This window comes from Dendropsophus ebraccatus, chromosome 11 (assembly GCF_027789765.1).
Source record: "Dendropsophus ebraccatus isolate aDenEbr1 chromosome 11, aDenEbr1.pat, whole genome shotgun sequence".
NCBI classification, from domain to species: domain Eukaryota; kingdom Metazoa; phylum Chordata; class Amphibia; order Anura; family Hylidae; genus Dendropsophus; species Dendropsophus ebraccatus.
The window spans coordinates 9,429,157-9,455,698 of NC_091464.1; the positions used below are offsets into that span (position 1 = coordinate 9,429,157).

The 26,542-nt window shown below is 43.0% G+C and overlaps 1 protein-coding gene across 1 annotated transcript in view; it reads left to right on the forward strand.

Annotated features, from left to right (window-relative positions):
• The window catches only part of CD34 (CD34 molecule), a 53,070-nt gene extending 28,901 nt beyond the window's left edge, over positions 1–24,169 (forward strand). The window contains exons 2-8 of the mRNA XM_069945110.1: positions 1,585–1,776; positions 3,824–4,287; positions 6,396–6,470; positions 11,067–11,205; positions 12,212–12,252; positions 17,757–17,918; positions 23,826–24,169. Of these exons, the coding sequence (XP_069801211.1) occupies positions 1,585–1,776; positions 3,824–4,287; positions 6,396–6,470; positions 11,067–11,205; positions 12,212–12,252; positions 17,757–17,918; positions 23,826–24,008 (1,256 nt within the window). The 3' untranslated portion in view covers positions 24,009–24,169. The remainder of the gene's footprint in view (positions 1–1,584; positions 1,777–3,823; positions 4,288–6,395; positions 6,471–11,066; positions 11,206–12,211; positions 12,253–17,756; positions 17,919–23,825) is intronic.
• Positions 24,170–26,542: the final 2,373 nt, after the last annotated feature.

Genomic DNA, 26,542 nt, shown 5'->3' on the forward strand with positions numbered 1-26,542 from the left:
AGCCGAAATCAAATCAATATTTGGGGTCACCACCATTTGCCTTGAAATTATCACCGATTTTTCTAGATACAGTTGCATGCAATTTTTGGAAGAACTTAGCAGGGAGATTGTTCCAAACATCTTTGAGAACTTAAAGGGGTTATCCAGTGCTACAAAAAACATGGCCACTTTCCCCCTACTGTTGTCTCCAGTTTGGGTGGGGTTTTGAAAATCAGTTCCATTGAAGTAAATGGAGCTTAATTGCAAACTGCACCTGAACTGGAGACAACAGTAGGGGGAAAGGTGGCCATGTTTTTGTAGCGCTGGATAACCCCTTTAACACTGTACTTCTGTGGATGTAGGCTTGGTGACGTCCTTCGGTCTGTTTGTGTAATCCACACACATTGCACATACCTATATCAGGCTCCAATGTATGAGGTCTAAGTGCATATAAAGTTCATAAACAAAAACCAAAAAAGAGAGAAAAAACATGCAAGACCAAAATATACAAAAAATATTGTCTTTTATTAGGTATATTGCAAAAGAATGTATTTCACTAAAATACATACTGTATAATAAGAGCTAGAAGCTAATACATATCCCCAACATATGGTGGAAGGGAGTAGATTACATTACATGATAAGACAAATCCTTTAAATAAATAAGTACTAGCTGGTAGCCTACAACCATATATACTGGGCACTGGGCGTATCACAGACAGAAACTTCACAGTGGAAAATCGAAAAAATAAATACCATCAAAGAGATATTGCACATTACCCATACATGTCCTCAGTATATTAGTCCACCTCACCACTCACCCGACGCGCGTTTTGCGTACTGCTTTATTGAGGATGATGAAAAACACACAAACACTCATTACACACACACACACACACACACACACACACTTATTCTGAGGTAAAGTTGCTAATGACAGCACTGTGATTAACACTCCCAGCATTAAAAAGAAGCTACAATGTTGCAGACAAAGCAAGCCAAGGACTTGTTTACATCAGCCGTCTCAAAAGGGAGGGGGAGGGGAGACGGAGAGAAAGATACACACACAGATTTTTGTGTTTTTAGCAGAAAGCAGCAGCTGAGAACTAGGAAGGAGACTGAATAGATAATAACAAATATGTAAGGAATTGTTAGTCTCACCATGGGCAGCAACATATCAAAATTTATGTTTGGGTGGAATACCCCTATTTTCACACAAGGTATGGACAACGGCCATTGTTTGGCACTCAAAAACAACTTTGTTGTGTTAAGTGTCAAACAGCAGCCGTTGTTGCTGGAAATAACGGACATGTCAATTATTTCAACGTTGTTCAATACACTGTGTGAATAATGGTCGTTGTTTGCATTGACCAATGCAACACATTTCACTATGAAAAGAACGGCCATTGTTTTAATTGAAACAATTTTTTGCCTAATAAAACCTATTACAGAGCTTCTTTAAATCACTTGTACTATTGATTTCAGCAAAAAAAAGATTAAATGACATATACACTTGAAGTCATTGGTTATATGTCCATGATATATTTATATACACACACAGGCTGAATTCACTCATGTTAATCTTTATGGAACCTTTTCTTTGCAGATGCCACCACAGTGTCTACACAGACCTCTCCTCACACATCTCCGCCACTTCCTGCAGGAGTTGCTCCTAGTCATGGCATCTCCACTCAGAGCTCCGCCGGAGTCCCCCCTTCTGTAGCGGCAGACCAGAGTACCAGCATAAGACAATCCAGTGCTACCTCCCCATCAGGACCTACAGCACAGGCTCTGACAGGTAATCCGCCACAGAATATATTGTACTTTATACATCACAATACTTTCTGTAGTTATATACAAAATGAACATCAACCATTTACTGTGTCTATATGTTAAAGGAGAAGTCCGGGAAAATTTTTATTAAAGTATTGTATTGCCCCCCAAAAGTTATACAAATCCCCAATATACACTTATTACGGAAAATGCTTATAAAGTGCTTTTTTTCCTGCACTTACTACTGCATCAAGGCTTCTCTTCCTGGATAACATGGTGATGTCACTTCCTAGATAAAATGGTGATGTCACGACATCACCATATTATCTAGGAAGTGACATCACCATGTTTTCAAGGAAGTGTCATCACCATGTTATCCAGGAAGTGACATCACCATGTTATCAAGGAAGTGACATCACCAAGTTATCCAGGAAGTGACATCACCATGTTATCCAAGCAGTGACATCACCATGTTATCCAAGCAGTGACATCGCCATGTTATCCAGGAAGTGACATCACCATGTTATCCAGGAAGTGACATCACCATGTTATCAAGGAAGTGACATCACCATGTTATCCAGGAAGTGACATCACCATGTTATCCAAGCAGTGACATCACCATGTTTCCAGGAAGTGACATCGCCATGTTATCCAGGAAGTGACCTCGCCATGTTATCCAGGAAGTGACATCACCATGTTATCCAGGAAGTGACATCACCATGTTGTCCAGGAAGTGACATCGCCGTGTTATCCAGGAAGTGACATCACCATGTTATCCAGGAAGTGACATCACCATATTATCCAGGAAGTGACATCACCATGTTATCCAGGAAGTGACATCACCATGTTATCCAGGAAGTGACATTGCCGTGTTATCCAGGAAGTGACATCACCATGTTATCCAGGAAGTGACATCACCATGTTATCCAGGAAGTGACATCATTATGTTATCCAGGAAGTGACATCAACATGTTATCCAGGAAGTTACGTCACCATGTTATCCAGGAAGTGACATCATTATGTTATCCAGGAAGTGACATCACCATGTTATCCAGGAAGTGCAGCCTTGATGCAGTAGTAAGTGCAGGGAAAAAAGCACTTTATGTGCATTTCCTGTAATAAGTGCATATTGGGGATTTGTATAACTTTTGGGGGCCAATACAATACTTTAATAAACATTTTCGCCAGACTTCTCCTTTAAATGAGTACCCTGGTCAGAGCAGGAGAGGTTTTCTATGGGGATTTGCTGCTGCTCTGGACAGTTCCTGACATGGACAGAGGTGGCAGCAGAGAGCACTGTGTCATACTGGTAATGTACACCACTTCCTGCAGGACATACAGCAGCTGATAAGTATGGCAAGACTTAAGATTTTTAGTAGAAATAAATTACAAATCTGATTTGAAGACATTCTTTCTAGCTGGTGTTCCCCTTTTAACTTGTAGGACACATCAAGGCAAAATATTTTTGCAAATACATTAATTAAGCAATCTTGCCTCCTTCTCCTGATGCTTCCCTTTCCCTCCCATTGTTTACAGCTTGTTGTCTGGGTTACAGACCACTGATTCCGATATAACATGTTAAGGCCCCCAATGAAGTCTGAAACTTTAAAAGATAGAGACATGGGGTAAATTTATTGTTGAGTGGAATAGCTGTAATTTTTTTTTCTATCTAGGTTTAGTCATTTGAATTCTTCGTTGTGTTGTGGAATTTATCAAAAATTGTGCACAGCATTATTTGTCTAACAAACAAGTGAAATGTATTTTCAATAAGTTTTTACTAAACAATCTGCTTAGTTTCACTACTACAGCTCCCTTGTTTAGACATATAAGGGTACGCCGGACTTAAAGGGGTAGTTCAGCAGATTAGTACTGGAAAACCGGAGATTTTTAAATAGAAGTAAATTACAAATCTCTGGCACTTTCTGGCACTAGTTGATTTAAATGTTTTTTTTTGTTTTTGTTTTTTGGCTGAACTACCCCTTTAATGTTGCTGTTGCATTACATCCTGCAATATGTATAACAGTGTATGTTTGGCAGTTCTAAACAGCTCCTTTATATCTGCAATTTCATAGATTCAGGAAAAATGTTATCATCATTACCCAAAACAAATGCACCAACTAACAGAAACACGACCCCGGTACCGGCTCCTAAAGAAACCTTCACAACAGTGTCACCTGAAGCGGCTAAGAGCAGTCATGCGAGTATGCCCAGCAGTCATCCCAGTGTGCCCAGCAGTCACCCCAGTGTGCCCAGCAGTCATTCCAGTGTGCCCAGCAGTCATCCCAGTGTGCCCAGCAGTCACCCCAGTGTGCCCAGCAGTCATCCCAGTGTGCCCAGCAGTCATCCCAGTGTGCCCAGCAGTCATCCCAGTGTGCCCAGCAGTCATCCCAGTGTGCCCAGCAGTGCCAGCACTGTTACAGAGCCCAAAGCCACAACTCAAAATGTGCAAACACTGAACAATGCAACTGAGCTACCGGCTACCAGTTCACGAATAGAAGTATTATCCTCCCACACGACATCGGTGCCAGGCAGCATTGTGAGTATACGGTGAAACCTCATATACAACAATGGTTTTTACATGGTAATTATAGTCAGTGATGAAACAATGATCAATAAGCAGATCAGTGATGCCTGACATGCTAAAATCCTTCATTCGTGACCTATGAAAGTTACTTAATTGGTAGGAAAACTTTATATGTAAGGAAGTCATTTTCTGAGTTGTAATGACGTCCTGGGTGATGGACCGGCCGCTCAGCCAATCAGTGACTGCAGCAGCGTCCCGCCCCAGTCACGGACAAGCTGAACGGCCAGTCCATCAGCTGGGCCGTGAGATCCTGAAGCCCGCAGGGGGTCCCAAGGCCAGGCCTGCTGCTCACCGCGGGCACAGGGAGAGGTAAGTTCCTACTGGTTATCAAAGTCCTCTTTGTTCCTGCTGGCTGCCGAATTTTAAGAGTGTCCGGACTTCTTTAAGCCTTTTTTTACATATTAAGAAAAAAGTTTATATCTCAACTTGAAAGAACTTTGGTCGTAAAACGATCTGCCCAGAATCCTGATGAGAAGTATAGCAATCTGCCAATGGCCCTTTTACACCCCAGTTTTCTTGCACACAGGTCGGCTTTAAAGCCAATCTGTACCCAAACTCCAACCCCCCAAACCACTGGTTCCGTTGGATAACTGAGGATGTATTGAGAATAGGCCATCAAATGATTGATTGTTGACTTTATATATTTGTTTTGTCTTTTTACTTAAAGGAGAAGTCCGGCAATTTTTAAAATCCGGTAGGAAACGGGGGGAGTTTGATAACAAGTACTAACTTACCTCTCCCTGTATCTGCAGTTAGTATCGGGACTGGCTTCGGGACCCCTACCGGGTTCCGGGGTCTTTGACGCTGACTCGTCGCTACTCGGCTGATGGACTGGAGCGGGACACTGCTCCAGTCACTGATTGGCTGGGTGGCCAGTCCATCAGCCGAGACGTCATCTCAGCCTTCCAGCCTTCCAGCGGGGGGTCTCGAGGCCGATCCTGCTGCTCACCACAGGCATGGAGACAGGTAAGTTTCTACTCCTGTTCAAATTTCCCCCTGCCGACTGCCAGATTTTATAAATCGACAGACTTCTCCTTTAAATCAGACATGGAAATAGTATGGGGATAGGTAAACTATTAGGGTATGTTCACACTGAGGAATAGGCGAGGATTCAAAGAGGAAAGTTTTCTGCTTGAAATTTTCTCTTTTTGGCCCCGTTCACACTGAGCAAGAACGTCGGAATTCTTCAGCAGACCTCTCCGCCGCGGAATCCCACCGTGCTCAGTGTCCTGCTTTGAGTGTAGGAGAGGGCGCGCGCCCACTCCTTCACTCACAGTGAGACACCGAGCACGGCGGGATTCCGACGTTCTTGCTCAGTGTGAACGGGGCCTTTCATCTCTGGCAGAATAGGCGTGGAATGCAAGCGAAAATCTGAAATTCAAAGCCCCAATGGCTTCTATAGGATTTCTCTAGCGGAATCTGACCTAAGAATTGAAATTCTTTTGGACGGAAAGGGCAGTGGGACATTTCACATGTAAATTCTGCTGTGTACACAACAGAGCAGAAATCCAATTGAACACAATGGGACATTGCTCTGTGCATGTTTTACAGAACTTCAAGCAGAATACACGTAAAATTAAGTGCGGATTCTGCCTAAAATTCCTTGCCTATTCCTCAGTGTGAACATCCCCTTAGCTGAAATCACACAAAGATTAGCCACTTGGCTACTAGGAGGTAGTAAAGATAGCAACAGGTTCATACATAGGAGTCTGGTATAGTCTGTAAAGAAGCACCCCCCCCCCCCTGTACATTCACCCTGTCAATCACTGTGCACAGGTGGGGTGGGGGGGGCACATCTGATGAATTACGGGGCTGTGTTTACACGCTGTGTTTTAGTTGCATTTTTGCCTTTCAACAGGCTGAAACGTTAACAATCATTTCATCCATTTTTCTTTTTTTACAATGGATGTAAATGGAAAAATGCATAAAAACGGACGCACAGAAAGGCATCCGTTTTTTATGCATAAAGTGGATTAAAAAAAAAAAGAACGGACTGCAAAACCGCGGTGTGAACCCAGCCTTACTGATTATAAAGTGCCTTTTCTTTTTTCAATTTACAGACTTGCCTTGGCCTCGGTAACTTCCCATCGAATTCCCAGGTGGTTTGCTTTCAGTATGAAGAAGAAACGGCTTGTGTGAGTGTTTTACATTAGCTAATGTCTGCTCCTCTCCTGATACTAAATCATCAGAACATGGAAACTATTTTAATGAAACTAGAAATGTGTTTATGTGTTCTGATGGTAACGTTTGGTGATTGTCGGCACTGCTATTAACTGCAGCATTTTCATCCGTCTTTTCCTGTGGATTTCCGTTTGTAAGTAAATCCATATGTTTTCTATGTCCGTACAATTGTTAGCCTCTTTATATTAACTTATTATAGATTAAAAGCATATTTCCAGAAAATGTCACCTAAAAAACATCCCAACCCTCCGAGCGTGAAAATGGTAACTAGCAAGATATCTAACGAAGAATGTTAGGGAATGGGTTACATCTTGTCGGGTTTCAATAGAAATCAATGTATCATCTGGCAGCAAGTGATGAGCGAACATGTTCCTAAAATGTTCGTATGTCGGTAAAAACATGGCGCTAATTGTTTGCGTTCAACGATCATGAACAATTTGTTTGATGATAGGAATGGTTATAACTAGAGATGATCGAACAGCACTTATGTTTAAGTTTGTACGAACTCGAACCATAGATATTTGACTCCCGCAGTCTTCCCGTTCCGTGGTGAAGGTGGAGACAGCCCGAGTGCCGTCTGGAAAACAGGGATACGGCCTATTGCCCAGGCTGTATTCCTGTTTTCTAGGCAGGACTCGGGCTGTCTCCACCTTCCCTATGGAACGGAAAGACTGCGGGAGTCAAATAACGATGGTTCGAGTTCGCACAAACTTAAACATAAGCGCTGTTCGATCATCTCTAGTTACAACGATCATTTTCACACACATATTCGAACTTGCGAACGTATGCAACTGTGTAATTTACGCTTTGCGCCTGATAATCTGTACGCATGTCCGTAGACTGAAACGTATGCTTCTACCATATGTTCTTTATTTGTTCGGGAATGTTCGGCAAACACGAACATAAACCAATCACGTTTTTTTTTTGTTTTTTTTTAATATGTTCATGTTCGGGATCTGAACCGAACATTGGGACGTTCGCTCATCGCTAGTGGAACATGACTACATTAACAGTCTTTTTGTTTTATATAAAATAATAGTTTTACTTACCTCTCCATACTCCCTGGTGTCTTCCTGTCTGTTTCCTGCTGATCGCCGCCGCCTCTGAAGTGACAGGCCGCTCAGCCAATCACTGGCCGTGGTGTTGTCCCCTCTCAGTCAGTGATTGGCTCAGCAGCCTGTTGCTTCAAAGACGGGTGTAGAATAGAGATGAGCAAATTTACAGTAATGGTGAAGTGAAGCGATTTGTTATTTCGTCGATCAGCTTATCAGCCGGCTGCCTTTTAACTCACTGCCGCTCTGTGCCACTCCTCTTAGGGTGGTGGGAAAAGCTGGATCCAGTACTGTGAAACGTCTCCCGGTTTCTCAGGATTGGATCTGGCTTTTCCAGGCACCAAGGGTGGAGAATCAGGGAGCGGCACAGAGATCAAAGGCAGCCAGCGTATAAGCCGACTCCTGAGCAAACAAAGTGCTTCACTTTGTTTGTTATGTACATTTGTTCATCTCTAGTGTAGAGGCATCAACAGGGGCTGTGGTCAGCGGGAATGAGGCAGGAGGACACCAGGGAGTACAGACAGGTAAGTATACATATTATTTTTCTATATGCACCATTGACCGGGCACCTTCTATTACAAGGAGCGATAGAGGAGCGGTTTAAGGCACATTCGGAATGCAAATGTGAGAATAAAAACTAAGGCTATGTTAACACAACGTATGTGTTGTAGAAATCCCGGCCGTTGCAACGACGGACATTATTTATACAGCAGACACTTGTATTGAAAGTATAGGATCCTGGCCGGAGTGTATACACATGGGGGGACATTTATTAAGTCCAGCGTTTTTTGTGCCGGGCTTAAAAATGTTCCCACAGCGCCGACACTATGGAGATTTATGTAGAGGCGCACGGCCTCTACATAAATCTGTGCGCACCAGTGTGATGAAGTAAGCGTCCCCGGTTCGATCCGAACCCGATCGTTCGGCATTTAATTAGCTGGGGCTGCTGAAGTTGGATAAAGCTCTAAGGTTGTCTGGAAAACATGGATACAGCCAATGACTATATCCAGGTTTCCCACATAGCCTTAGGGCTTTATCCAAGTTCAGCAGCCACCGCTAATCAAATGCCGAATGATTGGGTTCGGATGGACTCGAGCATGCTCCAGGTTCACTCATCTCTAGATGCTGCCCCTAGGGAGTCCTGGACACTCCCAATCCTAAACACTACCTATAACAACTAAAAATGTCTTCACTTATTAATTAATGATGAGCGAATTGCCTGTCTAAAATAAGTGAAGCTCTTCATTTGATCAGCAAGCGGCTTATCAGCCGGCTGCCTTTCAACTCTGTTCAGTTCCCTGCCGCTCCTCCTTGTGTGCCGGAAAAAGATGGATCCAGTCCTGGAAACTTCTCCCAGTTTCCCAGGATTGGATCCAGCTTTTCCCTACACCAGGGGTGGAGCGGCAGGGGCACTCTGCTTCATTTAGAGGGCGATTCGCTCATCTCTCATTTTAATTTACACTAAAGCACCGGCTGTAATTTCTCGGATAGATCGCCATTTAGTAATTGAAAAATGAAAACCGTCTGATCCTCGTCCTGCCAGACATATTGTAAACACAAGTTCCCTTGCTCTTTTTCGCTTGCAATTTTTCACAACTAAATATTCCCTGGTGGCAGTCGCTGCCTTCTTCCTATAATTGTTCTATAAATGACACGAGGACATGGAAGAAAGCCAAGACCCTCGTAAAGAAACATAATGACATTCCTGCGTTCTGGGCCGTCTTATGTGCACACGGTGGTGTTGTTTCCTAACAGATTGAATCCTAACAAACAAAAGGAGAGTTAAAGAATCTTTAAAAAACATTTTTTATAGAAATTTTATAAAAACAATTTCTTGTTCTCATTAAAATGATTTGTTTACTCGTGGAACAAAGGCTGGAAATGAGCTGAGCAAGAACAGGTGTAACAGGAGAAGTCCGGACATTTTTAAAAATCCGGCAGGGGAGAATTTGAAAACGAGTTGGAACTTACCAGCCTCAGAACCCCTGCGGAATGTCATATTCCTCCGAGTTGTGATGTGGTAAAATGCCTGTGCCGGCTGATGGGCGTCCCATCCCAGTCACCGACTGGCTAACCAGCCAGTCCATTAGCCGGGCCGCAATATGTGCAGCGCCGAGATCCCGTAGCCCAACGATGCTTCTAAGGCTGGTCCTGCTGCTCACCGCGGGCACAGGGAATGGTAAGTTTGTTCTCGTTATCAGATTCCCCACCGTCCCCTTCCATCTGCCAGATTTTAAAAATGGCCGGACTTCTCCTTTAAAGGGATTTTTATCTTGGGCTCATGGTACAGTGGATATACCATTAGTATAAATCTTCTCCGTTACCCACAGCATGTGGTGCTATGCTGTTTCTCATTAAAATCAATGAGAATTACAGAAATAGTTTGTCATTCTAGCCATTTCTAATCACTGAAACCAGACCACAGTAGAAATCCATATCAGACATTTACAATATTTCCTGTAAATATGTCTTAAATAGTCAATAGAGATGAGCAAACTTTTCAAAAGTAAAGTTTGGATTCGTCCAAGCAGAACCATAAGTGAACTGCATTAAAACAGCTTAATGTTCATAGGCATTTCGCTGTTTTAGTGCTCCCCTGGTGTCCGCCTTCTCTGGTCTTCAGCGTTCCCCACAGACCCCCATCTCAAGTACGCTCAGCCAATAACTGGCTGAGTGGGCTGAACAGGCTGGAGGCAGCTGCAATCAGCAGGGGACACCGGAGACCTGGAGGAGAAACACTGGAGGAGCACGGACAGGTGAGTATACCCTTTTTTTTGTTGATGTTTTTGCTGCCATCTTTACAAGAAATTCCAAACTTTTAGCAAAGTTGTAAACGAATCTCGGTTTATAAGCTTCAGCTGGCCTATCTCTAATAGTCTTATAAAACCAGGTTCCTCATACAGGAGAGCTTGGGTTCACCAATCATTTTCTTCAACTGCCTGAGCCAAAAAAAAAAAGAAAAAAAGCTATTCTTCATTTCTTGACACTATAATAAAACTATTACTACTCTACTGTGTTATATGAGCAGGAAAAGTCCCTGGTAGAGAATGATGGCTGGATTTCTGGTGGGAGTGGCTGGCTCTCTGTGGGAGAACTCTGCCAAACAACAACACATACAGTTCAATGAGAAAACATTTGCTTTACATTACGACCACATCATTATTGCAGATCCGTGTGTCGGAGTGATACGGAATTTAGATGTGAACTTTAATGAGGACGAATCCGTTCTTGTCACCAATGGAGCTCTAAATGTTATCCAGGCACGCACGCGGATTAGGCGAGTGTCGAATGGAGCAGATTTAGCTATAAATATATTTTTGGGACATGAGCGATAATGAGAGCGCCCATAGGAAACCCATTCAAGTACAGCGAGAACTCACATGCTCCATGCAGATGGTTTCCTGTAGGTAGGATCCCACTAGTCATCTTCTGGCCTCGTCTAGTTCTATGGTTGTGCTGGCAGTCAGTATAACATGGTATATGCAATCTCTCTTGCAGGAAACGCTCAATAAAACAAAGAAAGAGGAATTAAAGTCTCTTCTGTGTGACGTAATAAACACCACCCCCCAGTGTAATATAACCATCCACTCCTCAGAGGTACAGCCAAAATGTATCCTTTGGGTTCCAACTTCAAGAGGTAAGACCAAAAATACAATGACTAAAATATATACCAGCTGCTATAAATATTTACCAGCCACAAGTGTAGCCAACCAGGCATGGCTAATAAAAAAAATAGGGACCATGGTCCTCGTAACTCTGTGTGTCTGGTATTCAGATGTCACCTAAACCTGCCATGATGGTCAGAGATGATTGAACAGCGGAAAATCTTAGGTTATATAGAACTCGAACCTTGTGGAACCTTCCGCATTTGATTCCCGATGTCTTCCCGGTCCGTGGGGAAGTAGGAGACAGCCCTGGTACCGCCTGGAATTCCGGGATTCAGTCTATTACCTAGTCTACTTCTTCTCCACAGACCGGGAGGGCATCGGGAATCAAATGCGGAAGGTTCGACAAGGTTCGAGTTCTGTAGAACCTAAGATTTTCTCCTGTTCGATCATCTCTAATGACGGTATCAGGCCACGTTTACACAGCATTTTTTGTGGCGTAGTTTCATAATTACAACCGTAAATAATAATCACAATCATAATTTTCGACGGTAATTATCACCTGAAAAATAGTTGTGTGCACATACCCTTAGGATTAATAAAAATGTATGCAAAAACTTCCCTGTTATTTCCCAATAAAGAGTGAAAAGCTCACACACAGTTTTCTGTGTCTTCAGCAGAAAGCAGCAGCTCAGAACTGGGGGAAGGAGACAGAAAATATAATAAGCATGGAAGGAAAAGTTAGTCTCCAGGAGGGGGGATGCTTCAGAATGATAAGCCCTTTAATTTATAATGAAAACTACAATTGTTGTCTATAATTCTTTCATACATACAAATTAAGGCTAGCTCCTTTACTTCAATACCCAATTTAAAGTAGTAGATGATACTAGAAACTGATAACATTGTTGATCAAACTAAGTATTTTTTTGTGCAATGACAACAGTGAAAACTAAACATATAAGAAAGGCATTTAACTTTGATTGAAATTTTCCTATATACAATTACTGCAATACCATAACAATACGGTTATTCTTTCAGATGCAAAAGACGTGCTTGAAAATGAAACCGCTGTTAACCAGGTATGTGTACGCTATAAACATTGTAGCATACTGTAGACAAAACAAAAATATGGGACACGTTAAGAACATTTTTTAAAAACTCATTGTGAAGGGGTATTTCAACATCAGCTAAATAAACAGTAAAGTTGCAGCACCTGTTGCATTCACTCCCTGTTATCACACCTCATTCACCCAATGAGGATACGTATCTGTGTATATAACAGGGAGGTGTAGGCTGAGGGGGGTGGTCAGATTGTGACATCACTAAGGGGGTGGAGCTAGAGCTCAAAGACAAGATCCAGCCACGCCTCCTGTGACATCGGAGGATGATGCGTTGTCTACAGAGCAAAAGGGAGGAGCTGGGGAGAGTACTCTACTATTTTCACTTTCCTGTCAGGTTAATAACGCAGAAGCAAGTTGAAGCCAGGACTATTAGTAATAGCATTATATTAATAAGTTATATATATTGGTGTGATTGTCTGATACCAGAATACCCCCTAACTTTATGCCACTTTCCAGTTTTACCCAGAAACAGCCAATACCAGCAGATACTTTAACTATTTAAATGTTGCTGTCAAAAATATCAGCGGCAACAATATGGCCGCGTGTCATTCAGGGTTTAGACTTGCTCCCCATGACCCAAGACCACCATGGCAGCTCAAGGCCTTATGTAGATTTTGTGTCTTATGTGACTGATCTTTTACAGACAATTTTGTTTTTTGTTTTTTAGATAAAAAATATATTTTATTATAAAAATTCGGTTAAAGTGAAGTCCAGTTTCAGGCATTTTTTTCAAAACAGTCGGGGAGGAGGTGGCTGAACATAACAACAAAAAAATGCCTGACACCGGACTTCCCCTTTAAGTGACTTTTTCATTTTAAAAGGAAGATGTAAACAAACAAAAAAAAAAGCATACACTTGTTTAGTATCACTACATGCAAAATTTGTAAACAATTAAAATAAGTTATAATAAGTGAAAGGCGTAAAAACCAAATACACACACTCTCCTATTGAGATCAATGCTGTATATATAATATAGCACTGATCCATCAGATCAGTGCTCTATTATTCTGGTCTGCAGCAGACCAGATAGATGGATTGCCGAGGCGGTCCAGCCAGTGTAACGGAGATCTGGCCACTAGACACCAGGAAGAGGGGGCTGCAAAGCACCCGCTAATAGCCGCAGAATGCAGCAGAGATCGCACTGGTTCAGAGTGGGGTCTCAGCGCGGCCCCTCTTAGAACCTCCCCACCCGCTGCAGGACCTGCCGGTACGTCCTGGGGAGGGAAGGGGTTAATTAAAATAACGGCCATTATTTTCAGTCTTTAATGATTTCCATTGAATTCTATGGAAATAACGGCCATTGGTTCACACAATGCACAGAACAGCAATCGTCAAATTAATGTTTTTTTATTTATTTAGCAAACAACGGATTTTAAGTTCACACATTTTTTTTTCACTCCTTTTACCATCTTTCCAACAAAATTCAATGGACCTTTAAAAATAGCCACACCCAAAAGGGAGTTGAACACATCCATCATTCAACCTAAACTTACATAATGGACCAATGGCCATCATTGCAATGATGGCCGCCAAAGTATGTTAAACAACAGCCGTTCTTCGGTACATAAAATAACAGCCGCTGACGTTGCGTGAACATAGCCTTAAAGGGGTTGTCCAGGCACAAAAAAAAAAAAGGTTAGCAACAGGAAGTTCTACAACCAAATGTCACTCACCCATCCCTGTCAAGTGTAGCGACCATGCCGCCACCACCTGCCTTATATTACTTTTTAAAAGTTAATTTGTTTGATAACAACACTTTAAAATACTTGGCTAGTGGGTCAGTCTCACATGCTCAGGATGGACAACATTGTCCTGTCCGTCATGTGGTTGTTTAGCCCCTATCGTTGCATTTGTAAGAATGTTTCTTCAAGGTCTGACGTATCGGAAAAATGTATTGGATTTTAGTCCAGCAGCGCACGCCAAGTTTCTCAAAGACCAAAAACATCTAACAGGTCGGAGGAAATAAAAACACTCTTCCCCTCTATAAACAAAAAGTAACTCATTGTTGGAGAATGTTTCTCAGTAAGGGACTCGCGAAGAAATCTTGGATCTTATCCTAAGAATAACTTCCTTCTGGGTGAATGCAAATCTTCAGCAAGTGCAATGTTTCTGTTTTCTATGTGGAGTTCTGTACCATCTCATTCCCGAAAGATAGAAGAGTCTGACTTTGTCATGATACGGGTGTTATATGTTTACTGTATACTTTATATGTCCTATAATAAGACCATTTACTATAATTATATAAACTGTTATCATAGAAACCCGTATGTTTTTTTCCCACGGCAATTATCATAGAAACCCGTCTGGTTTTCCCCACAGCATTTATCAGAGAAACCCTTCTGTTTTTTTTCCCACTGAAATTATCATAGAAACCCGTTTGTTTTTTCCCACTACAACCAATCGCAGCTCAGGTTTCATTTTACCAGAACTTGTTAAGCTATAAAACTTGAGTTGTGATTGGTTGCTGTGTGGGTTTCAGCTACTAGTACTGTTTTTGTAATTTTCAGCAAGGCAGTTCTGGTCCCAGGACGATGTAGGCCCCGCCTCAGGATGCTGTAGGCCCCGCCTCAGGATGCTGTAGGCCCGCCTCAGGATGCTGTAGGCCCCGCCTCATTGACACAACGCCAACCTGAGCCACCGGAATAAAAGTTGTTTTTAGTCCAAATACCGGCCCCAGGATCCAGGAAGACCCGGGGATCGGACGTACCTTGATGAAGATGACAAAACAGTATCGGCCGTTTGTGGGCTCTCCAGCAGCACAAATTTGCTTTATTAAATCTGGGCCAATATGTAACACAGCATAGGCTGATAGTGATGGTGCAGTATTACCTGAGTTGTCCATCTAACGTAAAAAGGCTCTGTTATATCCTTTAAAGCCGTAATGCCAGCATGAAACCTGCCCGCCTTCATGAACACTAACAAGGGCTACAAAATAAGACAAAGGGGTTATCTATTAAAGGGGTTGTTCACCAAAAATGTTTTTCTTTCAAATCAACCAATACCAGAACGTGCCAGGGATTTGTAATTTACTTCTATTAAAAAATCTCCAGTCTTCCAGTACTTATCAGCTGCCATATGTCCTGCAGAAAGTGGTGTATTCTCTCCAGTCTAACACAGTGCTCTCTGCTGCCACCTCTGTCCATGTTAGGAACTGTCCAGAGCAGCAGCAAATCCCCATAGAAAACCTCTCCTGCTCTGGACAGTTCCTGACATGGACAGAGGTGGCAGCAGAGAGCACTGTGGCAGACTGGAGAGAATACACCACTTCCTGCGAGACATACAGCAGCTGAGAAGTACTGGAAGACTGGAGATTTTTTTATTACAAGTAAATTACAAATCTCTGACACTTTCTGACAACAGTTGGTCTGAAAGAAAAGAATTTGGGGTGAATTACCCCTTTAAAGTACTTCTGACATGTGAGGTCAGTGCAGCGTAGGAGATCTGTCAGCACACTGTATCTGAGGATCCCATCTGTATACACAGTTCATTTTATTAGACACAGTATGACTAGTTTAATAACCTTTAAATGTGATGGATCCACCCAACATCTTTGGCCGTAGTGCAAAGAGCAAACGAATCCAAGAAGCTAGACAAACAGAACAATGCAGTAAGGACTGACAGTAATAAGGACACCGCTAACAATGAGCTCATGAGAATCTGCTAGCAATTTGCATTGGCTGCGAGCGGAGTACTTCATGTTTTCATAACTTCATTTCATTTGGGCGGATTCTTGTTATCGTATATACTCTGCTAGATTCATTTTGTTTATTTCACACAGAATTCGGGGCATCCTACTGACATTTCTTTTAAACCTAGGGTTCATTCTTATTTTTACTATAATAACACGAGAGGTTATTATTCAAGGGGTAAAAATATTTTTCTTTAAAATCAACTGATTTCATAAAGTTATATAGGTTTGTAATTTACTTCTAATTCAAAATCTCTAGCCCTCCAGTACTTATCAGCTGTTGTATGTCCTACAGGAAGTGGTGTATTTTTTCCAGTCTGACACAGTGCACTCTGCTGCCACCTCTGTCCATGTCAGGAACTGTCTGTGGGGATTTGCTGCTGCTCTGGACAGTTCCTGACATGGACAGAGATGACCCATCTAAAAGGGCCTTAAAAAAGATCTGCGACAATCTAGCACAGTTATGTTTTTGCCACAGTGTATTTTGAGTAACTTCTGTAGATGTCTACTCATTTGTACTTCAAATCCCAGCACATCCTGAGGGCTGCAGACTGGGAGTTGTAGTGTTTGCAGCTGTTGTACTTGGAGGGTCCTAGGTGCATTGTACACTGGATGCTGTGTGGGGAATGAGAGTACTGAGCTGACACTTTAGAGTCTGAGCCTGGTGGGCCCTTCTATTGGCCTGGGCCCCTGTGCAGCTAAACAGGCTGAACAAGTGATATGTCCACCTCTGCCGAACAGCCCTTGCTGTGTATATAGAAAATAATAAAGTATATACTTACCTTTCCAGGCTCCCCAGGGTCCTCCTGGCTTCCTCCCGCTCACGGCTGTCACCGCTAACTTGTCTCTGCAGTGATAGGTCACTTAGCCAATCACTGGCTGAGAAAGGACAGCGCCGCGGCCTGTGATATACCGAGCAGCCTGTCACTTCAGAGAAGGTTTTAGAAGCTTCAGTGGGGGCTGCAGTAAGCCAGGAGGAGACCAGAGGAGCCTGGAGAGGTAAGTATAATGTTTATTATTTTCATTAGCCATCGGTCACTCATCGCTACACATCCAATGATTTTTTAACATGTTGAGAGACATGATGACAGACTCTTCGGCTGATCATTGTCTTTAATGAAGCTATAACCAGTATCGGACTGGGCCCCGGCTTTAGGACCTGCTCTAACACTGACTGACATGTCGTTTCTCACTGGATCTTCATTGGTGGGCCCCCAGGATCCTTTCCTCTAAGGCCCTTAGACCCCCTACTGATCTAAACTTCTAACGTGTCTGTGTCACATGTGAGAAGCTTCAGGGTATTCCTATCTCGTGATCTCATGGTTTCCCATCCCTCTCCAGTCTGTTTATAATAAAATATAAACTGTGGAAACTTTCACAATGGTAAAATCTGGTAGAACTGGAGGTAACTTTAAAGGAGAAGTTTGGCCATTTGGCCATTGGAGCCCAGCAGGGGTCCAATAAAGAACCAGCAGGGGTCCTGAGGCCGGTCCTGCCGCTCACCAGGGGCACGGGGAGAGGTAAGTTCTTACTTGTAATCAATTTCCTTCCTGCCGGCTGCCGAATTAAAAACAAATGTCTGGACTTCTTCTTTAATATCTACTTTGACTGATTATAAGTCATGTAATTCATCTAGATTGGATAATCTACAGAGTACAAGGCCACCGTGCCAATCATTTCCATTATGTCCATTTGTATTCTTCTGGAAGCATGGAGAGTGACACCGGTCTGTGCAGCCGGACTTTAACAACGTTCTATCGTTTCTCGTTTACAGTTACGAGCCAAGATGGTCTGGGGACAAATTTCTGATCATCAGACAAGATCCCAGAAGACAATGATCGCCCTGGTCACTTGTGGAGTCTTGTTGGCGGCTTTTATTCTGGCTGGATACTTTCTTTCCAACAGAGAGAGCTGGAGTCCTGGAAGACAAAGACTGGTTAGTTCATACAGCTGGCAAAGTGGAAGTTAAAGGGGGTTCAGCTCGGCCCTGTCGTGTCCGGCTCTCACTTCCAGGTTCAGTGTGGGGGGACAAAGGATGTACCAGGTGCCAGCACTGCCCAGCCACCACTCTCATAGCTAAGAGAGCGATGGTCGGGATTATAGGCAACCACTAGGAGGGAAAGGGACCGAATGTGGAAAGAAAGCCATTGTGCTAATGCATTGCATCTTCAGACTTCCTTTCTTTTTGCATTTCCCATAACCTAACAAAAGTTTATATGATGGGATTACCCCTTTAATGTCAAAGCGTTTGATGTTCCCCATGTCATCATCTATCATACAGAATCAGGTGACTGTTCACAAAGCTAATAATGTATAAATAAGCAAATTCAAACTTTTGCAATCTCAGTTAACCCCTTCCCCCAATATGACGTCCAGGGACGTCATGAAAAGCAGTGGCAGAATGCATCATGACGTCCCTGGAGCCGTGCTCCCCCCCGGGCAGTTAACCCCATAAACACCGCGGTCAGTGTGACCACAGCGTCTATGGGGAGATTATGTGCAGCAGGTTGATGGGAAGGCAGGAGGAGGCTACAGCACGTTGCCCCCTCCTGTCGCCACTGCTGTAATGCTCTCCCCAGGTCCCCCTTCCTTCAACCTGTAATGTCCGGGCTCCCCCCGCCCCGATCCAGCTCCCCCCGTTCTACTCTTCCCCAGTTCTCCTCTCCCTTCCTCTACTTGTCCCCCTCCCCTCCGGATTCGGCTCCCTCCCCGTGCTCGTCCTCCCCACCCCCGTGCTCCCCCGTGCTCTCCCGTGCTCCCCTCTGTGCTCTCCCCCCCCCCCCCCGTGCTCGTTGCTCTCCCGTGCTCCCCTCTGTGTTCTCCCCCCCCCCCCGTGCTCGTTCTCTCCCGTGCTCCCCTCTGTGCTCTCCCCCCCCCCATCCCCGTGCTCTCCCGTGCTCCCCTCTGTGCTCTCCCCCCCCCCATCCCCGTGCTCTCCTGTGCTCCCCTCTGTGCTCTCCCCCCCCCCCATCCCCGTGCTCTCCCGTGCTCCCCTCTGTGCTCTCCCCCCCCCCCCATGCTCGTTCTCTCCCGTGCTCCCCTGTGCTCTCCCCCCCCATCCCCGTGCTCTCCTGTCCTCCCCTCTGTGTTCTCCCCCCCCCGTGCTCGTTCTCTCCCGTGCTCCCCTCTGTGCTCTCCCCGTGCTCGTGCTCTCCCGTGCTCCCCTCTGTGCTCTCCCCCCCCCCGTGCTCGTGCTCTCCCGTGCTCCCCTCTGTGCTCTCCCCCCCCCCCCGTGCTCGTGCTCTCCCGTGCTCCCCTCTGTGCTCTCCCCCCCCCGTGCTCGTGCTCTCCCGTGCTCTCCCCCCCCGTGCTCGTGCTCTCCCGTGCTCCCCTCTGTGCTCTCCCCCCCCCCCCCGTGCTCGTGCTCTCCCGTGCTTACCTCCCTGTGCTCCGTTCCATCCACTCCCTCCCCTTGTCCCCCGTCCCCATCCCCCAGGCTACGGCTCCCCCCCGTGCTATACGATCAGGTCCCTGCACTGATAGTTTGAATGACTGTCAGTGTGTGTGTCACTGACACTCATTCACTGTATAATGCATTACAGCACAGCTTATGTGCTGTAATGTATTATATATATACCTGCAAAAGTAAAAAAAAAAAAAACACCCACCCACACACACACACACACAAATATATAAATAAATAATTAAAACAAATAAATTAAATAATTAAATAAATACATACATAAATAAATAATTAAAATAAATATACACATTCCCCATCCTCCCTTTATAAATGTTCCCCTATAAATAAGATACACATATTTGGTATCGCTGCGTCCGTAATGACCCCGTCTATTAACCTGTTACATTAATTATACCGCCAGATTAACACCGCTCAAAAAATAAATAAAAAACTAACCAAAATGACAATTTTTTGTTAATCCCGCCCTCTAAAAAATATAGAGAACAGCTATCAAAACGTCACATGTACCCAAAAGGTGTACTGCTAAAAACGTCATCTTATGCCGCAAAAAAAAAAAAAAGCCCTCACATATCTCCATTGGCGAAAAAATAAAAAAATTACTGCCCTTACAATATGCAAGATACAAACAGTATTTATAGTATAAATGCCATAAACTATAACAGAAGCTATATAAAATGGACATCACTGTAATCGTACCGACCTGACAAATAACAATAACATGTCATAGGTGATGTATAGCAAACGGCGTACAAAAAAATGGTGAAAAACAGCTGCTAAATTGTGTTTTTTATTCGTACCACCTCATAAAAAATTAAATAAATATTGATCAGGGTGTCAAATGTCCCTCAGAATGGTACCAAAGGAAACGTCAACTTGTCTTACACAAATATTTTGTCACCGCAAGGCCCTGTGACATGGTATAATGGCTAAAAAAAAAACCTGAAATAAAAAAAAGGCCCCAAAATTCACCAGGTCTCTGTCATGTCTGCGGCCTGTGGTTAAGTCAGGTGACGCACTGCGGCCACATATGGGGGATTTCTAGTAACACTGGAATAAGGGGAATAAATAGAGAGTGGTATTTCTCAGTTAGTATTTGCTGTGTTAGAGGAAAAAATAGATTAACATAGAATGTCTGCCAAAAAAATAAAAAAAAAATTATTTCTCCTCCAACTTGCTTAAATTTCTGCAAAACACCCAAAGGGTTAATACACTTATGAAATGTTACTTTGAATACTTTGAGGGGTGCAGTTTTTACAGTGGAGGGATTTATGGGGATAACTAACATACAGGCCCCACAAATCCACTTCAGAACTGGACTGGTCCCTAAAAAAATCTGAATTTGACATTTTCCTGATATTTGAAAAATCGCTGCAAAATTTTGAAGTCCTCTAACATTCTAACAAGTAAAAGGACGTTCACCAAATGACGTCACCATAAAGCAGACATGTTGTAGATATTGCAGTAATAATTAGTTCATGTGGCATGACTATCTTTCTTAGGAAAAGAGAATTTTGAATATAAAGGATTGTACATTTTTCAAATTTTTGGGGCAAATGTTGTCTTTTTAAAAAAAAAATGACTGAGTGTATCAACCAAAGTATACCACAAACATACAGAGGAATATGTCACGAAAAAACAATCTCAGAATAACCACGATAGTTAAGCGCATCGCAGAGTTATCACTACATAAAGAGACATAGGTCAGATTTGCAAAATAGGCCCCGGGCATTAAGGCCAAAACAGGCTGCGGAAGCAAGGGGTTAAACTGAAGCTGAACAAAACCTTTCTGTTATAGAACACCTCTCCGTATACAGTATCACTAGGTTATGTAAAATATATATATATATACCTTCCTATATGTAACATAAAGGGTATCTATATTCTTGAAGAATACCATAGTCTGCAACACTATAATTGCATCAAAAAAATACCAGAAAACACATCCCCTTATAACTTAAAGTGTCACTGTCGTTATAACTTTCAAAATCTAAATCAACAGTGGATGTAAAATGAAGCAAGTTTGCAATATACATTCATTATTTTCTTTGTTGTTAGCATGCTGTAAGAAAAAACTGAACTTACCAGAAATCCAGGTCCAGTCTCCTGAAGGCAGCTATAGAACAGCTATACTTACTGTATCCAGGTCCAGTCTCCTGAAGGCAGCTATATAACAGCTATACTTACTGTATCCAGGTCCAGTCTCCTGAAGGCAGCTATATAACAGCTATACTTACTGTATCCAGGTCCAGTCTCCTGAAGGCAGCTATATAACAGCTATACTTACTGTATCCAGGTCCAGTCTCCTGAAGGCAGCTATATAACAGCTATACCTACTGTATCCAGGTCCACTCTCCTGAAGGCAGCTATATAACAGCTATACTTACTGTATCCAGGTCCAGTCTCCTGAAGGATGCTATATAACAGCTATACTTACTATATCCAGGTCCAGTCTCCTGAAGGCAGCTATATAACAGCTATACTTACTGTATCCAGGCCCAGTCTCCTGAAGGCAGCTATATAACAGCTATACTTACTATATCCACATCCAGTCCCCTAATGGCAGCTATATAACAGCTATACTTACTGTATCCAGGTTCAGTCTCCTGAAGGCTGCTATATAACAGCTATACTTACTGTATCCAGGTCCAGTCTCCTGAAGGCAGCTATATAACAGCTCTACTTACTATATCCAGGTCCGGTCTCCTGAAGGCAGCTATATAACAGCTATACTTACTGTATCCAGGTCCAGTCTCCTGAAGGCAGCTATATAACAGCTATACCAACTGTATCCAGGTCCACTCTCCTGAAGGCTGCTATATAATAGCTATACTTACTGTATCCAGGTCCAGTCTCCTGAAGGATGCTATATAACAGCTATACTTACTATATCCAGGTCCAGTCTCCTGAAGGCAGCTATATAACAGCTATACTTACTGTATCCAGGTCCAGTCTCCTGAAGGCAGCTATATAACAGCTATACTTACTGTATCCAGGTCCAGTCTCCTGAAGGCAGCTGTATATAATCTATACTTACTGTATCCAGGTCCAGTCTCCTGAAGGCAGCTATATAACAGCTATACTTACTGTATCCAGGTCCAGTCACCTGAAGGCAGCTATATAACAGCTATACTTACTGTATCCAGGTCCAGTCTCCTGAAGGCTGCTATATAACTGCAATACTTACTATATCCAGGTCCAGACTCCTGTTGGTTAAAAAAAAACAGACTTTTAAAAATAAGTTGGTTAAAAACAAAACACAAATTCGGGCCAATACAGAGAGTCACAGCTCAATGTGTCTGTCAATCACATGACTGCCTTCTCTCTGTGAGCGCTCAGATGGCCTGGGATACACAGGACTTCCTATTTTTTTACTGTTTCCTGTTTTTTTTTTTAGAAAAGAGTCAGAAAACAGGAAGTGCCGTGTTGTCCATGATAACTAAAAAAAAAATAAAATAATGAATGTTAATTGCAAACTTGCTTTATATCACATCTACTGTGGATTTCAATTTTGAAAGTTATAAGGACAGGGACACTTTAAGGTGCAGAGAGGTCGGCGTTCTCCTCCCCTAGGAAAATTGTGCCATGTAATTTGGCCCTTCCTACATATGAGAATGATGCAGTTATATGGAAGCAATAAAACCTTCTTAAAGAAGATAGTGATATCATGATTTGTCAGCGCGTCATACCAAACAGAATCTGCACTGTGCTCGGGAGGATGATATTTTAGTGAAGCTTACTGTTTACTATGTCGCTTGCAGTGCACCACAAACTGATTTTGCAGCACTTATTGTGCTTTCTGTCATTTTATTATGCTTAAAGGGGTACTCCAGCGAAAATCTTTTTCTTTCAAAGACTGGTTTCAGAAAGTTATATAAATTTGTGTTTTACTTCTATTTAAAAATCTCCAGTCTTCCAGTACTTATCAGCTGCAGGAAGTGGTGTACCCCACCAGTCTGACACAGTGCTCTCTGCTGCCACCTCTGTCCATGTCAGGAACTGTCCAGAGCAGCAGCAAATCCCCATAAAAAAAAACTCTCCTGCTCTGGACAGTTCCCGACATGGACAAAGGTGGCAGCAGAGAGCACTGTGTCAGACTGGTGAGAATACACCACTTCCTGCAGGGCATACAGCAGCTGATAAGTACTGGAAGACTTGAAATTTTTAAATAGAAGTAAATTGCAAATCTATATAACTTTCTGAAACCAGCTGATTTGAAAGAAAAATATTTTCTCTGGAGTACCCCTTTAATATTGCTGAGTAAAAGCTTAACGCATGTCATGTCATATGTAGATCATTGGATACACAATGTTTCTAACAGCCATCATGTTTTCTGTTTTTTAATGCTCGGAATGGCTTGAATTCTGATTGGCTGTGATGTCTTCCATACTAACCCTGCTTGCTGTTTGTGTGTCTGTATAGGGTGAAGACCCATACTGTACCGAAACGGATAGCCAAGGAAACACTCTGGTGTCTGTATCTGCCCATGCTCAGGACAAACCGAACAATGGGACCCGGGAAAACGGAACAGGTCAAACAGTTCTCCCTGCAGCAACTAATGGGCATTCAACTAAGAAACACACTGTTTCTGATACTGAACTATAAGATGGGTACAATAATACATACTGTTTCCTTGGGTCATCACATCAAGGGAGATACAGACTATGCCAATTGTTACTTCATTATGGTAGGTATGGGTTGCTAAAAAAAAAAATTTATTACAATCTAGAAACACAGAGAAAAAGGCCATTTAATATATATATATATATATATATATATATATATATATATATTATTATTATTTTTTTTTTTTTTTGTGCCTTTGTTACCTTACCAATGTTCTATTATCAAAAATAACTATGTGTTTTAAAGGGGTATTCCACATAAACATAACTTTTGATAAAATGCTGCCCATAGTGAGATTAACAATTCCTTCTGGACTCTTTATTATCCATTCAGTCTCCTTCCCCCACTTCTGAGCTCCTGCTTTCTGTTGAGGACACAAAAATCTGTGTGTGAGCTTTTCTCTCCGTCTCCCCTCCTCCCCCTCCCTATTGAGACGGCTGATATAAACAAGTCCCTGGCAGGCTGTATCTGCAACATTGTAGTATTTGGAGGGTTAATTGCAGTGAGCTCATCAGCTTTTGACCTCAGATTAACCCTCCCAGCATTAAAAAGAAGCTACAATGTTGTAGATACAGCCTGCCAGGGACTCAGCTGTCTAAGAAGGGAGGGAGGAGAAGTGGGAGACGGAGAGAAAAGCTCACACACAGATTTTTCTGTCTTCAGCAGAAAGCAGCAGCTGAGAACTGGGGGAAGAATGGAAGAAATTGTTAGTCTCATCATGGGCAGCAACATATCAAAAGTTATGTTTGAGCGGAATACCTCTTTAATAATAAAAAACAGCTAAAGATTTAATTTGTTAACCTACATTTTCATATATGTAGAATGGATAATTTGTGGTTACCAAAGTAGTATAAAACAGGCACAATTTTTGTATTGTCTTTATTCTTACACTTAAACCCCCATAATTGTTTGTCCACCATCTCTGTGGCCTGGGGGGGGGGGGGGCTGCAGCTTTATTATCATCTTTCAGCCTGGTAACTAATTCAAAAAGTTTGATACCTGTATAAAGTTCTTTAACCTTGTCTGTATTTATGTACATATAATATAATGTGTAAGCTCGGCCTATATACTGTCACAGTATTAGTGAGAAAACAAGGGGAACTCCAAACTATGCCATTGATGCAATGTATCCATCATTTAGTGAGACCCCGCGTATTCCTCTACAGACCGCCATAGACTCACATTACGGTATATGGTAACTCTGCACTCGGCCCACATTTTACTGAACAGATGACAATTCCCGCATTGGATCATGTATGTAGGGTGAATGGTTGCCCATCTGTATATACAAAGTCTTCCTTTCTCAGATGGTATTTATTAAGAAACTTCCATTTTTGCAAAACCCAAAGACAAGACAACTCAGACCTTTCACGGACATAGTTATGTTACCAGGTGTATTCCTTTCAGGCATATCTGTGGCGTGTACAGTGAGTGCAGTTGACCAAAAAATGTTTATATGAGCTCTGGCTTAAAGGGTCCTATTCCACGGGCCGATGGGGGCCCGATCACTAATGTAAACGAGTGCTGATGTGTTGGATCGGTGCTCGTTTAGCGAGGGCTGCAGGGACATCATCACCGATGTTCTTGCAGCCCTTGTTTAAACACCATACATTACCTATCCATGCTGCAGGGCTTCTCCTGCACTCCCTCTTCCTCCCGATCCCGCACACAGCAGCAGCTTTGGTGCGGCCTGTCTTCGCTCAGCCAATCACTGGCCGTGGCGGTCCTGGACAGTGATTGGCTGAGCAGTCTGTCAGCTAAGACAGGCCGCACTGAAGCTGCTGCTGCACGCGGGATCGGGAGGAAGAAGGAGCGCAGGAGAAGAACTGCAACATGGTTAGGTAAAGTATGGTGCTTGTGGAATCGACGATCGCCCGCCATGCATCGCTATTCCACGCAGCGATGCGCGGTCGGTGCCCGATGATTTTAGGTTTGCACCTAAATAAACGATCGTTGCCTCTATTACACGGAGCCATAATCGGCCAAACCAGGTCGATTATCGCTTTGTGGAATAGGACCCAAAGGGTCACTCTTACTATAGAAAACTTTTGACGTGTCACAGAGACATCATAGCGACAGCTCAAAAGTTTTATCCCTGTACCAATTGGAAGTACCAGCCGGCAGAAGATGCGCTGCCGCATGTCCTCTACCCGAACTGTGTCAACAAAATCAGGCGGGCTCCATAGACTTCCATTCACGTCCAACTGATCACGTGACACAGAGCAGAGGACTCCTGGACAAAAATTCGAGAGAAAAAAAAAATATCCAACAACTTCTTTAAACCTGTTCATTTATTTTTACATATTACCAATATGTCACTACCTGTATATAGTCATAAAGTTAGGGAGACACCATATTATCTTTAGGACATTTGCTATTTGCCATTGTGCTGATTAAGGATCGAACCTAAAACAAACTTCTAGAGAGGTTTATAAATATTGTGGAACAATACTGTGCTGCAAAAAAAAAAAAAAAAAGTGCCGTTTGTGTCAGGGACACTTATCAGCTGCTGT